Source organism: Bison bison, unplaced genomic scaffold (assembly GCF_000754665.1).
Source record: "Bison bison bison isolate TAMUID 2011002044 unplaced genomic scaffold, Bison_UMD1.0 scf7180017864171, whole genome shotgun sequence".
Classification (NCBI taxonomy): Eukaryota; Metazoa; Chordata; class Mammalia; order Artiodactyla; family Bovidae; genus Bison; species Bison bison.
In genome coordinates this window covers 4,154,581-4,170,390 of record NW_011494743.1, presented here as the reverse complement: position 1 = coordinate 4,170,390, position 15,810 = coordinate 4,154,581, and the positions used below count along the sequence as shown (strand labels likewise).

Below are 15,810 nucleotides of genomic sequence, written 5' to 3'. Positions count from 1 at the left end.
TTCTTCATACCCCAAGGGGTAGGAGCTATTTTTAATCCCTATTGGTCAGATCTAACTGAAGCTTAGATGAGTTATATCACAGAGCTAGTGCTGGCTGCTGGTTTTCAAAATGGGGTCCCTAAGTAGCCACAGCTTCAGCATCACATTGGAACCTTGGAACATCACCGTGTAATCAGAAATATACGTTCTTAGGCCCCACCCCAGACATACTGAGTCAGAAACTCTGCGATGAAGCCCAGCAATCTGATTTTTAACAAACCTTCCGTGTGATTCTGACTCACTAGTGTGAAAAATCTATCATTAAAAGAAAGACGAGGTTGAACCCCCTTTTTTAAAACAGCTTTATTGAGAGAGAATTCATATACTATACACACTTAGGTGAGTACAATCCATTGGTTTTTATTATATTTGCAGGGCTGTGTAACCTCCAAATAGACTTGGTGCAATCACCAAAATAGACTGGGATTAGATTAATAAATTAAAACATTTTTTGTGTCCCCTAAGAGAAACCCCATACCCACTAACAGTCCCCATTCCCTCTCCATTCCCCAGCCACAGCTCTAAACAACCACTGATTAATTTTTTGTCCTTATGTTTTTGCCTATTCTGGACATTTCATACAAATGAGATGATACAAACATATATTAATATGTGATCTTTTGTGATTGGCTTCTTCCACTTTGCACGTGTTCAATGTTCATCAATGTACTCTAGCAGCATATATCCTTTTGATTGACAAATAATATTCCATTTATGGAAACACATTTTCTATGAACACTTTTTAAGGCAAACATATGGGTTGTTTCTACATTTTGCCTGTTATGAATAACACTATGAACATTCGTGTATAAGTTTTTGTGTGGATATAGATTTTCATTTCTCTTGGAACTTCAAATATAACTCCAAATATTATGTATATGTAGAATTGCTGGGTCACGGATCTTATTCTTAAGCACTACACATTTCAGCTGGTGTTAATTATTATTATTAAATCCTCTGCTATTATTAAATAATTACATTATCAGTAACACCAATATTTGTTTATATCTATTAAGTATCTCTGTTGCAAAGCCCTTCACTTGTATTAATACAAATCCTTACCTTAACCCTTTAAGACAGGATCCCTGTTGAACAGGTGAGAGACTGGGGCTCTGGGAGGTTAAGGCAACTTGTCTGAACTCAAACAGCTAACACAAGTAGAGCAGGGATCACAATTCACATTGGCCTGTTTCCTGTGTCCTCTGTGCCCAATGCCATGTTCTGGGCCATACCCTGCCCCAAAGCTTTCAAAACACGCCTATACCCTTCCTTTCTGGCTTTTTCTGGAAGTGAGGCTGGCCTACCATCCCAAGGGTAAGAGCCGCACACTCAGTGCCCATGCTCTCTTCCAGCTGGGGCTGAAGGCCAGGGGAGGGGCTGCCCTCGGAGCTGGAAATAAAGTAGAGGGAGGGTTGGGCTGAGCAGGGCAGGACTGGAAGGTTAGGAGGCTGTGAGCTGGAGGTAAGGAGTTTTATATTCTGGGTTTTTTTGTTTGGATTTGGTTTTGGCTCCTAGAGAACAGGTGAGGTGGGGCTTGGCAGTTTTGTGATTGGGGGTGAGGAGTGAGGCTGGAGCAAGCTGAAGGGGAAAGTGCTAAGTCGGGGCAGAGGGCTTTCACAGTCAGGCTGGAGACTCCTACATTGTCAAAAGGAAAGACTAGGGAGGGGCCTGTGCTCCATATACTCCTTGAGCCCCTTGCTCTGCATCAGGCCCGGTCTGCGCTGGGGTGGGAACAGGAGAACATTTCAGGGTGAGGCACCCAGGGAGAGGTTGGAGGGAGCGTGGCAGAAGCCGACACTAAGGCCCACCTGGCTGGGGGGGAGGAAGTAGCAGGATGGAGGGGAAATTCTGTGAGCGATCACAGAATGCAGTGAAACTCAGGCTTCAAGGCTGCAAAGGTTTAGCCCTGGGCTGGAGGGAGGCACTGCTGGTGGAGGAACTGACTTCAGGAAGGCCTGGATTGGGCAGGCTCAGGAGAGAAGGGCTGGCAGGTCAGCCCAGGGCTGTCGGCTAGAGCTGTGCTGCCCAGGATGGCTGCCAGCAGCCCACAGCCCTGGTGGTTGTATATATCTAAACCAGTTAACATTCAGTAAGATTAAAAATCCAGCTTCTCAGTCATACTAGCCACACTTCAAGTGCTCAATAGCCATGTTAGGGTAGCAGCTCCAGTATTAGAACGGATATAGAACCCACCATGGTAGAAAGTCCCTTTGGCCAGTGGGAAGCCTCAGGAGGGGTTTGGATTGCTCAAGGACCCACTGGAAAGAGCAGGCTTAGTCTGTGGGGTGCCTGGCCTGGGAGGTCTCTGGATGACAGGTGAGGGAAGGTCCCCCGCCCTGTGAGGTGGTGTGACTAGCCTCCTGCCAGCGTAAAGTGGACTCTGTCCCCAAGGACAGAAACTAGCTGAGCAGGGCCTCTTCACTTCGACTTGGGATCCCTGATCAGTGTGACTGGAACCAGGGGTCAGAGAAACATGGAGTGAGTGGTGCTGGGGAGGGAGGCATGGCTGCTGAGGGGGGCTGAGCCTGGGGACTGAGGGGGTCTCCAACTTGGTCATGGTGGTCTACTGGGGTTGGACAGGAGAAGGGCTGGGGGAGGTGTGTATGAGCTGCGAGGGGAAACCAGAGTGGAGGCCTGATGGATGGAGGTGGGGTTGCACTGTTTCAAAAAACAAGAGAGGACTTCCCTGGCATCCATTGTTTAAGACTCCCAACTTCCACTGCAGAGTGGGTGGGGTTCAATTTCTAATCAGGGAACTAAGATCCCGCATGCCCAGTGGGGTAGCCAAAATAACATTAAAAAAAAAAAAAAGACAAGAGAGAGAGAAGCCGCTCATCCCTTGCAATGGGCTATCTCTGCTTGCTTTCCAGGCCCAACACTATCCAGCTGACAAGGATGGAATACGCCATGAAGTCCCTCAGCCTTCTCTACCCTAAGTCCCTCTCCAGGTGAGGAAAGCCAGCTGGGGAAGAGAAGGGGAGCTAACATGCTCAGTAGGGCAGACGTTCTGCAACCTCGATGGCCATGTAAGTCACCTTGGCATCTTGTTCAAATGCGGATGCTGATTCAGGAGGTCTGGAGTGGGATCCTTCCACAATTCCCCAGGAGATATTAAGGCTGCTGCCTTCTCCCAATCCTCATATCACACCCTAAGTAGAAACAGGGAGACACTGCTTGAGATTTTGATTCTTAATCTCACTTAAAATTCCCAACTTTGAGAAGTGGGGATTATTTTGCCAGATTAATAGGCAGGGAAACTGAGGCACAGGGTGGGCGCTCTCTTGGAGCAAATGTGTAGTGAAGCCAAGATTTGAATTTGGGTCTGCCTGACTCCAAAACCTAGGTTCCCTGCAGTCCTTTGGTTCTACATTGTGTATCTCAGTTCAAAACTCTCTTATACTGACCTCAGCTTTGCCATTTCATCTCACATTACAGATGATAAGAAGGAGGCAGAGAGAGGAAAGTGGTAATTAGGCAGAGGTTGGGCCATCTTCTGTCACTGGCTACTTGTCATGATCTAAGACCCGGCAGCATCAATGTCACTTGGGAACTCATTACATATGTAACATCGCAGACCTCACCCAGACCTACTGAATCAGAGCCTGCATTTTAACAAGATCCCCAGGGGACATATGTGTCCACTAAAGTTTAAGATGCACTGATCCAGTAGGCTTTTAAGGAAGACTATGCAAAGCAGACTGGGTGGATGGTAGGGGAAGAGGAGCATCCTGAGCTGAGCCTAGAGAACTGGGGAGTGAGTTACCCTGTGGTGGTGTGAGAGCTGGAAGGCAGCATCATGCTGATGCTCCATATGGCTCCCAGGTACACGGCAGTGAGCACTTCGGTGGTGACCCAGCAGCAGCTGTCGGAGCCCAGTGCAGAGGCCCCCAGGGCCCGGCCCTGCAGAGTAACCACTGCTGACCGGAGTGTGAGGAAGGGCATCATGGTGCACAGTCTTGAGGACCTCCATGTCAAGGTAGGGATGGGCCTGCCTTCGCACAGCTCACCATGGGGACCTTGGTTGAGAGCTGGCCCTGACAGCTGCCTCTGGCCTTGGTATCATGAGGTAGGACTTCAGTAGGGATGGAGTTCATAAGAAAAATATGCTCTGAAAAATACCTCTGGCCTATTGTTAGTATCAGATGATAATGTACTGCCACCCTCCTATCACCAGACAGACAAGACTCCAGACGGGCACCACCAGCCTATTGAAGTTGCCATCAGAAAGGAAATCTTGGACTTCCCTGGTGGTCCAGTGGTTAAGACTGTGCTTCCAATGCAGGGGGCCTGGGTTCAATCCCTGGAGGGGGAAAGATCCCACATGCCCCTTGGTGTGGAGAAAAAGAACTTTTTTAAATTGAAAAAAAAACAAAAAACAAAAAACTATTGATCAGTAAGGTTCCAGAGAGGAAACCAAGGACACATAATACTTGTGGGTGGGAGTCACAGTGGCAAGAATGACACCCTTCCCCATTTCCATGCTCCCCCTCCACTTGGTTGGGAGTAACTTGTCCTAGTCATTCCTTCTTTTATTTTAAAAAAAATTATTTACTTATTCACTTTTGGCTGTGCTGGATTGTCGTTGCTGTGCAGGGGTTTCTCTAATTGAGGCAAGCAGGAGTTACTCACTAGCTGTGATGTGCAGGCTTCTCATTGTCATGGCTTCTCTTGTTGCAGAGCATGGGCTCTAGGGTGCTTGGGCTTCAGCAGCTGCGGCACATGGGCTCAGTATTTGCAGTTTCCAGGCTCAAGAGCTGAGGCTTGATAGTTGTGGTGCATGGGCTTAGTTGTTCCACAGCATGTGGGATCTTCCCGGACCAAGGATCAAACTTGTGCCTCCTGCACTGGCAGGCGGATTCTTTACCACTGAGTCACCAGGGAAGCCCCTAATCGTTCCTTCTTATAGAGACACCTTTCCTTCTTAAAGTCATATTAGGATTAGGGCCCACTCTAATGCCTCACTTTAATGTAATTACTTCTGTAAAGACTCTATCTCCAATTATAGTCACATTCTGAGGTACTGGGATTAGGACTTCAATATATGAAATTCACAGGGATACCATTTAGCCCATAATACATACAAATCAAGTGAATATAACTGAAGGTCCAGAAATAAATCCATGTATCTGTGGTCAATTGATTTTTGACAGAATGCCAAGGTTATTCCATGGAGAAAAGGTAGTCTTTTCAACAAATGGTGCCGAGTCAATGGGCTATGCAAATGCCAAAGAACTGAGTTGGATCCCTCCCTCATATTATGTATAAAATTAATTCAAAGTGGATCAAACACCTAAATGCAGAGCTAAAACTATAAAATCCTTAGAAGAAATCATAGGAATCTTAGATATGGCACCAAACCTCAAAGCAACCAAAGGGAAAAAGTTGGACTTAATCAATATTAAGAACTTTTGTGCATCAAAGGGCACTAACAAAAAAATGAAAAGATAATCCACAGAATGGGTGAAAATATTTGCAAATCACATATCTGATTAAGGGTCTAGTATCAAGAATATATATAAAGAACTCTTAAAAGAGGATCTACTTGAAAATGGGCAAAAAATCAGAATAGATGTTTTTCCAAAGAAGATGTACAAATGGCTAATAACACATGAAAAGATGCTCAACATCCTTAGTCATTAGGAAAATGCAAATAAAAAACACTTCATAACATTAGAATGGCTAAAATGAAGACAGACAATACCAAGTGTTGATAGGGATGTGGAGAAGTTGCTAGTGAGAATATTAGATCATGCAACTGCTTTGAAAAACATGTTGGTAGTTCTCTAAGAAGAGTAAACATAGAGTTATTACATGACCCAGAACTTCCAACGCTAGGTATATATCCAGGAAAATTGAGAAGATATGTCACACAAAAATGTGTACATGAAGGTGCAAAGCACCATTATTTATGATACTCAAAAGTAGAAACAACCTCTATGTTCATCAACTGAAGAATGGATTAAAAATGTAGCATATTTATTTAGTGGAATATTATTCAGCCATAAAAAAGTAAATGATCATGCTGAAACACAGATTAACTTTGAAAACTTGCTAAGTGAAAGAAGCCATTTATATGAAATGTCCAGAACAGACAGATCCATAGAGAGAGAAAGAAGAGGAGAAGCTGCCAAGGGTGAGGAAATGAGGAGTAACAGTTAATGGGTACTAGGTTTCTCTTTGAATAAAAATGGGATTGAAAATGTTTTGAAATTAGATAGTGGTGATAGCTGCAGAATTTTGTGAATACAGAAAAACCACTGGATTGTGTACTTTTCAAAGAGTGAGTTTTATAACATGTGAATTATATCTCAATTAAAAGTTATATATGTGACTCCCATTATATTTTTATTGGACAGCACTATTCTAGAATATTAGCCATGAAGTCAGATAAGGAATACCATGACATAGGTTCTTTGGATGGTGACCCCACAGCAAGAGCCCTGGGTTTCAGTCCCATCCCATAAAACCCAGCCCACTCATTCTGTCCCTGACAGCTGGTTTGGGTCTTCCCCAAACCAGCTCTGTGGCTACATAGGACGGCAAGAGCATCACTTACCTTATTCTCCAGGTCCGGGATACCCTGATGCTGGCGTACAAGCCTTTCTTCCTGGTGCTGGAGGAAGATGGCACAACTGTAGAGACAGAAGAGTATTTCCAATCCCTGGCAGATGACACCGTATTCATGGTCCTCCACAAGGGACAGAAATGGCAGCCCCCATCAGAACAGGTGATATCCCACCTGTGTGGGAGAATATTGGGAGCTTAGGAGAAATCCTTGAGGGATGCCAACCACATGCTTGTCTTGATGCAGAGCACTAGGTACCAGCTCGCCCTCTCCCACAAGCCTGCCAAGATCGATGTGGCCCGAGTAACTTTCGACCTATACAAGGTGAACCCACAGGACTTCATTGGCTGCCTGAACGTGAAGGCAACTCTCTATGGCACATACTCCGTCTCCTATGATCTCCACTGCTCCGGGGCCAAGCGCATCATGAAGTGAGTGAACTGGGATTAGCTGGGGCTGGGGTGGGTACACAGCAATGGGAGCCGCCCTAGCTTCTCCCACGCACCCTCAGCCTTCTGGGAGCCTGGGACTGGTGTTGATGCTGACAAACCACGACAGTCAGCATTTGTCTAGGACTTCATGGCTGCAGTCATGTTTTAGTTTATAGCAGTGTATACCAAAGGGATTCATACAATCCTGCTGGTGGAATCTGGATACACTTAGCTTTCCTCATCACCTTCCACTATAACAACTAATTATTTTTCAGCTAAAGTAGTAACTTTTCCTAAGAAATCTTCTAATCAACTTTTAAAAAGTGAACGTGTCAATAATCTTACTGAACCCAATTAAGGAGAGAACCAGCAAGAAGTTACAATCAGTTCAAAATCCTACCCATGTATAGATTCATTAAGAATGCTGAGCTAAATTTATAAATACAAACCTGGATTTAGCCATGGGTGTGGAAGGGATGAACTAACTGTCCTTCCATAGATCAGAATTAATCTGCAGTTTGTAGGTAATAGTCATTTATATTTCTAATAAACTTCAAAAAAATCTTCTTACTTTACTTTTGAAAGTCTAATCAAGTATTGAAGGAAGCATGGGACGATGTTATTAAAGTACAGTTATGGTGGTAGTTCCCAAATTCAGTTGCTCCAAAGTGGTGCTCTAGAGAACTCTTACCCCATTAAGCAAATGTAGCCAACTAGTTCAAAACCACAAAGCTGGCCTCTTGCCAGTTAGTTGTGACAGATGCCACTTATCCCCAGTTGCTTCATTTAGTGTTTACTGAGCAGTCTCTAAGTGCCTGACCCTATGCTATGAGCTAGAGACGCAGGGATAAACAAGATGTCAGAGCAAACTCCCAGAGGGCAAGAATTTTTGTAGCCTCCAGTTCCTTGGCGAATGCTGTATCAGCTGGTAACACAGCAATAATTCAAATAATGGGAGAAGCAATGAAGATACATATGAATCGTCATTCACAGTGGGCTGCTGAGAAATCCTACTCTGGATCTCCAGAAGGAATGAGGCTAGAGCATACCAGACCTTCTTGGCTTTCCGAGTTTCTTCTCTGCATTTCCAGTCTCCACATGAGGGACCTGAGGCTGTGGTCTGCCTGCCAGAGACGACACTCAGCGGCGGGCTCAGGCCTGGTTCTGTGGCAAGAAGTTCCATTTTCTTCCTGTCCTGTATCGTCTTCCCTCTTGATCTGGGCTTGTTGCCAACAGACTGCAGGTTGCAAAATCTAGAGCAAGAAGTTTCCGTCTTTAAACTCGGTCCATCTAGGGGAAGTGGGACTCTGACCTAAACACAGTAGGCGTATTGGTACCGAAAAACAAGAACGATAGCAAGCTGGAATCTCTGGAACGGTTTAGGGGTGTCAGCAAGTGTTTTTTTCTTTAATGGTGGTAAAATATACATACCATAAAGTTTACCATTTTAACCACTTTTTTTTAAAGTATAAAATTCAGTGACATTAAGTCAGTTCAGTTCAGTTCAGTCGCTCAGTCGTGTCCGACACTTTGCGACCCCATGAATCGCAGCACGCCAGGCCTCCCTGTCCATCACCAACTCCCGGAGTTCACCCAGACTCACATCCATCGAGTCAGTGATGCCATCCAGCCATCTCATCCTCTGTCGTCCCCTTCTCCTCCTGCCCCCAATCCCTCCCAGCATCAGAGTCTTTTCCAATGAGACAAGTCTTCGCGTGAGGTGGCCAAAGTACTGGAGTTTCAGCTTTAGCATCATTCCTTCCAAAGAAATCCCAGGGCTGATCTCCTTCAGAATGGACTGGTTGGATCTCCGTGCAGTCCAAGGGACTCTCAAGAGTCTTCTCCAACACCACAGTTCAAAAGCATCAATTGTTCGGTGCTCAGCCTTCTTCACAGTCCAACTCTCACATCCATACGTGACCACTGGAAAAACCATAGCCTTGACTAGATGGACCTTTGTTGGCAAAGTGATGTCTCTGCTTTCATAATATTGTGCAATGGTCACTTGTACATACATTTCCAGAACTTTTCATCATCCCAAACTATAACTCTGTACCCATTAAATACTAACTCTCTACTTACCCTGCCCAGCCATACTTAGCTCTGTTCTCCTGTCTCTGTTAATTTTCTTATTCTAGGTAACTCATGTAAGTGGGATCATACAATACTTGCCCTTTGGTGTCTGGCTTATTTCACTTAGCATCATGTTTTCAAAGTCCATATTGTAGCACGTGTCAGAATTTCATTCCTATCTATGTCCAGACGGCTAGTTTGAAGCCTCAGATCTCTAATCTGAGAAATAGGTATTCTTCTCAGGTACAGCCTTTAAATTTCTGAAGGATTTTCAGGTACAGATGTTCATGGTTTGAACTTTCCGTCCCACTCCACCTCAATCATAAGTTCATTTATTGAATGAAGGTTAACAGAAGACAGATTTTAATATCAGCCAGTAAGAATTCATTTTCCTTTTGTTTTCTTCTCCCCGCTAGGACTAGACACCCGTATGACCCTCTTTCAAACAGATTTGGATAAGAATTTGGTTAGTCAAACAATCAACCACCTAGTCTTGACCCCATGTCTCCCCTGTTCTTCTACACATCAGGCCCTGTATTAAATGATTTATATTATTTCAACCTCCTTAGCCCTGTGTGCGATCAAAGTGGTGTGACACAGACGAGGGTGCTGCAGCTCAGAGCTATAGCAGTTTGCCAAGCTTGTCACAGCTAATGAGACTGGATGAGAACTCAAGCCTGTGTGACTGGGGTTCTGCTCTCAGTGCACTACAGCACCAGGCAGGGAGATCTTCACATCCAGCACTCTGAAAACTACCTAGATTGCAAACGTCTTGGTAACACTTCCGTCTAGAACAGAGGTGGTGAATGGGCAGAGTCATGTGACGCAGATCCATCTGGCTGATCCAAAGTTATCAACAGTATTAGAAAGACTAAAGGAGCTTGAATTTTGCAGAATACGCAGACATCTCAGTTAAGGCAGACCCTGTCCCATCTGCTGAGGGAAGGCAACATCTGTTCCATTTGCACCTCACTCTACAGTTTATGAAACGGAGCCTGGGGGAGCAGGCATTTAGAAGAGGTAGGAAGGGGTTTTCTTGGTGTTTTGACCCTAATGCCTTCACATTCCACCCAGGGAAGCTCTCCGCTGGGCCCTCTTCAGCATGCGGGCCACAGGCCACATGCTGCTCGGCACCTCCTGTTACCTGCAGCAGCTCCTGGATGCCACAGAGCGGGGACAGCCCCCCAAGAGCAAAGCCGCATCCCTCATCCCAACCAGTCTGAAGATGCTGCAGTGAAAGCCCAGCCAAGGACCAGACTGGGGAGCCCGTGCTCAGCCAGTAGCACCCACAAGCGTGGCAGCTAGAGAGCTTCTTACCTTCCTACATCTCCCTCAGCTCTAGGGGACCATGAATGAGGAAGTGGGGGGAAGGGCCTGAAACCTGGGTTGGGCCAGCCGAAAGAGAACGGAGGGCTCTTGGCCTGGCCTGGCTCCTTCCTGCCCCAAGTAGCTTAGCGGACTAAGACTAGTCACCAGCAGGCAATGGCAGGAAGGCTGCCCCTCAGCAAGCTGTCTTCATGTGCTACACTTTCATTACACTGCCTGCCTCCCGGCCTCCCATCCCAAATGCTCCTGAGTGAACCATCAACCCACTGCTGTAAGATATTAGAGAGGTCACAATAAACTATATATGCTGATACTTTTTCTGTGCTTCTGTTCTTTGCAAGGTCAGAGTAGGGTTCTGTCTGGAAAGGTCTAAGGGAAGAGAGAACTCTGTTGTCAAACCATTCTCCATAATGTGGGGTTATAGGAAACAAAAACCAAATCGCAGTTAATTCTGAAACTAGTGCTAGACTTAAGTAGACTGTGTAAGCAAGATGGTGAGTGACAGTTTCCAAACAAATGTGCCTACCAGAGGACTTTGATTGGGAACAACCAAAGACCTAGAATTGCCAAAGCAATAAAAGAATAAAGTCTGGAGGCATAACCCTCCCAGACTTCAGACAATGCCACAAAGCTACAGTAATCAAAACAGCACAGCACTGGCACAAAAACAGACACAGGGATCAATGGAACAGAATAAAAAGCCCAGAAATAAACCTGCACACCTACAGTCAATTAATCCTTAACAAAGGAAGTAAGAATATACAATGGAGAAAAGACTGTGTCTTCATTAAGTGGTGCTAGGAAAACTAGACAGCTCCATGTAAAACAAAATTCGAGCATTCTCTAATACTATACCCAAAAGTCAACTCAAAGTGGATTAAAGACCTAAATATAAGACTGGACATTATAAAACTTCTAGAGGAGAACATAGGCAGGACACTCCTTGACATAAAACACAGCAATATTTTCTTTGGATCTATCTCCTAGAGTAACAAAAATAAAAGCAAAAATAAACAAATGGGACCTAATTAAACTCAAAAGCTTTTGCACAGTAAAGGAAACAATAAACAAAATGAAAAGACAACCTCTGGAATGGGAGAAAATATTTGCAAACAATGAGGCCAACAAAGGCTTAATCTCCAAAATATACAAACAGTTCATACAGCTCAATATAAAAAAAAATAAAAAATTGAGAAGATCTAAACAAATATTTCTCCAAAGAAGTCATACATATGGCGAATAGGCACATGAAAAGATGCTCAACATCGCTAACTATTAGAGAAATGCAAATCAAAACTACAGTGAGGTATCACCTCACACCAATCAGAACAGCCATCATCAAAAAGTTTACAAATATAAATGCTGGAGAGAGTATGGAGAAAAGGGAACCCTCCTACACTGTTGGTGGGAATGTAAATTGTGCAGCCATTATGGAGAAAGGTATGGAGGTTTCCTTTCTAAGGGATTCCCAGGGTTCGATTCCTGGGTCAGGAAGATCCGCTGGAGAAGGGATAGGCTACCCACTCCAGTATTTTTGGGCTTCCCTTGTGGCTCAGCTGATAAATAATCTGCCTGCAATGCCGGAGTCCTGGGTTTGATCCCTGGATTGGGAAGATCCTCTGGAGAAGGCAAAGGCTATCCACTCCAGTATTCTGGCTTGGAGAATTCCATGGACTGTATAGTTCATGGGGTCGCAAAGAGCTGGACACGACTGAGCAACTTTCACTTCACTTCACTTTAAAAAACTAAAAATAAAGTTACCGTATCATCCAGCAATCCCACTTGGGCATATATCTGGAAAAGATAGAAAATTTGAAAAGATACATGTACCCCTATGTTCATAACAGCACTGTTTACAATAGCCAAGGGATGGAGGCAACCTAAGTAACCATCAGTAGATGAATGGATAAAGATGTGGTATATACATAAAATGGAATACTACTCGGCCATACAAAAGAATGAAATAATGCCATTTGTAGCCACATGGATGGACCTAGAGATTACCATACTAAGTGAAGTAAATCAGACAGAGAAAAACAAATATTATGATATCACTTATATGTGAAATCTAAAAACATAATATAAATGAACTTATTTACAAAACAGAAACAGATCTACAGGCATGGAAAACACACTTATGGACTTGCCTGGTGATCCAGGGGTTAAGGATCCGCCTGCCAATGCAGGGGACAAGGCCTGGAATCTGGTTCAGGAAGATTCCACAGGCTAGGGGCAACTAAGCCCCTGTGCCACAACTACTGAGCCAGCCCTCTAGAGACCAAGAGCTGAAACTACTGAGCCAGGGCACCCTCCAGCCTGTGCCCTGCAACAAGAGAAGCCACCGCAGTCAGAACACCTTGCACTGCAACTAGAGAAAGACGGCACACAGCAACAAAGACCCAGTGTAGCCAAAAAGAAATAAATGACATTTTAAAAAAGAAAACCCATTTACGGTTAAGGTAAAGGCGGGAAGGGATAAATGCAAAGTTTGGGATTAACAGATACTTATATACAGATATATAAAATAGATAAATGACAAGGTCCTACTGCACAGGGAACTATATTCAATATCTTGTAATAATATACAATGGAAAAGAATCCGATATATATATATATATATTAGATATGTATTCTTCAAAATATATATAATTGAATAATTTTGCTATACAGCAGAATCTAACAAACACTGTAAATCAACTATGTGCTTGTGCTCAATCGTGTCCAAATCTTTGTGATCCTGTGGGCCCTAGAGGGCCCCCAGGCTCCTCTGTCCATGGAATTTTCCAGGTGTGAATACTGGAGTGGGTGGCCATTTCCTGCTCCAGGAGATCTTTCCCACTCAGGGATAAAAGTCTTGTCTCCTGCATTGGCAACCAGATTCTTTACCACTGAGCCACCTGGAAATCAACTATACTTCAAGTTTGAAAAAAAAAATTTAAAAAGAAGGGCTTTGATTGGGAGGGTGGGATGAAGGTACTCTTCTAATTTCTCAATGTTACATTTTATTACAATCTTTTAAGTGTGTAAGTGGGACAGGACTAGTCAAGCTGCAATGCAACTCTCCATCGAAGCCTTCCCTACCTTGCTAGACAGTTTTTCTTTCATGTTCAGAACGCTCAATCTTAGGATTTCAAAATGCACTCTTGGGCAGCCACAAAGTATTAATTTCTCAAGTGTAAGCTGGTGTTTTTCAGTATTGGGAAACTCAAACAAGACAAGCATGAAAGACTAGGTTTGTAGGTGAATGTGCTTTAGTCTGTGTTTCTCAGACACAGTATTTAGTATTAAATACTAAGACAAAGGCCTATGTTACCAAAGTTAAAGTGTAAAGGGTTATTTCTGGCAGCTGACCCATTCCCTGAAGCCAACCCATACCTTGCAGCCATGTGTAGGAGAAGCTGCCAGAGCTAGCAAAGAACATTTCTATTCTGGGCTTTCCTGCTCTTGCATTTATGGTAGGAGGCTGGCTCAGTGCTGTCCTGGGTCCATGGGGTGGGCCTTTGGCATGAGGCATGATGTTTACATCAGCACAGAAACCATTCCCTTTCGACTCTTGCTGAGGCTGTGGCCTCCCTGCTCTTCTTGTGAAGTTAATCATAAACTGAGTTGGGCTGGGGATGGCTAAAGTTTGAAATTTGTCCCAACTTACCTTCCTCCTGACAATCTGAGTTTCACATATGAGTCTTAAATGGCTGATCACTGTTTCTTTGCACTGAGCCCTCTCAGCCTAGAGAAAATTAGGTTTCTTTCTTTCCTTCTGGAAGCTTGGAGATTAACAGAGTCACATCAGTTTTAGGCAGTGAACAGTAGAGGGCAGACTTTGATGAGGCTGGGGCGTGTGGAGGGAAAATTCCAAAGAGCAAGGGAGCTCAAGCCTCAAGCAGGGCCAGGGGCCAGTCCAAGTGGGGGAAGTGCCCTTCCTGGGGCCAAGCTGGGCCAGTGGAGGAGAGGTCTGCTGTTGGCAAAGTAGTTGTGTCCTGTCCCTCTGTCTTTATTCAGGCTGAAAATTATGAATGCACAGGAGATCTTTCAGAAGAGAGGTTCTAAAATACCATAGGGCCTTTTGACACTAAAATAAAATACCGTAGGGCCTTTTGACACAGCACACTCATGTCTGAGCCCCAAACAAGATATCCGTGATCCCAAACTTGCATCCTTGCTAAATTTCTTGTCTGTCTGAATTTGTGCAGATTTATTTAAAAATTGACTATTTAGGAACTTCCCCAGCAGTCCGGTGGTTAAAAGACTCCACACTTCCACTGCAATGGGGTGTGTTTGATCCCTGCTCAGGGAACTAAGATCCTTCATTCCGTAGTGCCAAAGGAAAAAAAAAAGAAAACTTCTTGAACTGAATGAAAATGAAAATACAACACATCAACTTAAAAATTATTTTTAAAAATTGACTACTTAAATCTTTGAATTTAAAAAATTAAGTTTCTTGAGGCATAATTTACAGACAATAAAATCTACCCTTTTAAGGTATATAGTTCAGTAAGTTTTTGGCAGATTCATACAGATATGTAATCATTGTATACCAAAAAGTTCCCTTATGCCCATTTTTAGTAGATTCTCATTCCCTCACCCACTCCAGCCCTTGTCATTGTCAACCACTGACTTTCCCAAAAGGTCATGTAACTAAAATCAGTCTTTTAAAATCTTTTACTTCTACTTATTTTTATTATTTAATTTTTTTTTGTTTTATGAATCATAGTCGTTTATATTTTGGCTTAGTTTTTTTTGTTTTTGTTTTGGCTGCGTGCCCTGGCATGAGGGATCTTAGTTGCCTCTTTGTTAATCTGTTTCCATTCACAGATGCCAAGGCATAGCATAGAGTTAGCATTCAAAACATGTTGAATGGGTGAATTTATGTCCTTATGCATCTAATCACAGGACAATTTGTTTACAGTTTTGAGATTTATTTTTACCTTTATAAATAATGCTGTAGAGAACCTGTTTCTGCCTTTGGCCTTTTTTTTTTCCCTTTTGGATTATGCACCAGGCTGTATTCTTTGAAGCAGGTTCACGGGACAAATGAGTGTGGATTTTGTTTTTTCCAATTTGCCTTATAAAATTGTGCACAGGGGCGGTTTTTTGTTTTTGTTTTTTTTTTTTAAGTCAAAAGACTCCAAAGAATTGCAGTGAGGAGCAGAAAACCTGACTTTGTCCTAACACCGGTCCTCTGACCTGCAGTAAATACCTCCTCGGCTCTGTGCTTCGGTTTCCTCAAAATCACAGACCGTGAACTTCTGCATTTCCTTCCGGGGCAAAAGCAAAGCTCCGCTTTCTCACCACTCGGAGCCTCGCTATTCAGATTGACAGTCAATCTGACCAATCAGCGTGCTGTGGTAGATCCCGGGGCAGTCCTTCCGGACACAA

The 15,810-nt window shown here is 43.9% G+C and overlaps 1 protein-coding gene across 2 annotated transcripts; it reads left to right on the top strand.

Annotated features, from left to right (window-relative positions):
- The first annotated feature begins 1,414 nt into the window (after positions 1 to 1,414).
- Positions 1,415 to 10,747, top strand: CIDEC (cell death-inducing DFFA-like effector c). 2 transcript variants are annotated; one of them, XM_010842095.1, is made up of 6 exons: positions 1,415 to 1,500; positions 2,910 to 2,987; positions 3,862 to 4,015; positions 6,608 to 6,766; positions 6,851 to 7,035; positions 10,183 to 10,747. In XM_010842095.1, the coding sequence occupies exons 2-6, from the start codon at positions 2,935 to 2,937 to the stop codon at positions 10,343 to 10,345; spliced, it is 714 nt and encodes a 237-aa protein (XP_010840397.1). In that variant the 5' UTR covers positions 1,415 to 1,500; positions 2,910 to 2,934; the 3' UTR covers positions 10,346 to 10,747. The 2 variants fall into 2 exon arrangements, with proteins under 2 accessions (XP_010840397.1, XP_010840396.1); XM_010842094.1 differs by lacking the exon at positions 1,415 to 1,500 and adding an exon at positions 2,462 to 2,517.
- Positions 10,748 to 15,810: the final 5,063 nt, after the last annotated feature.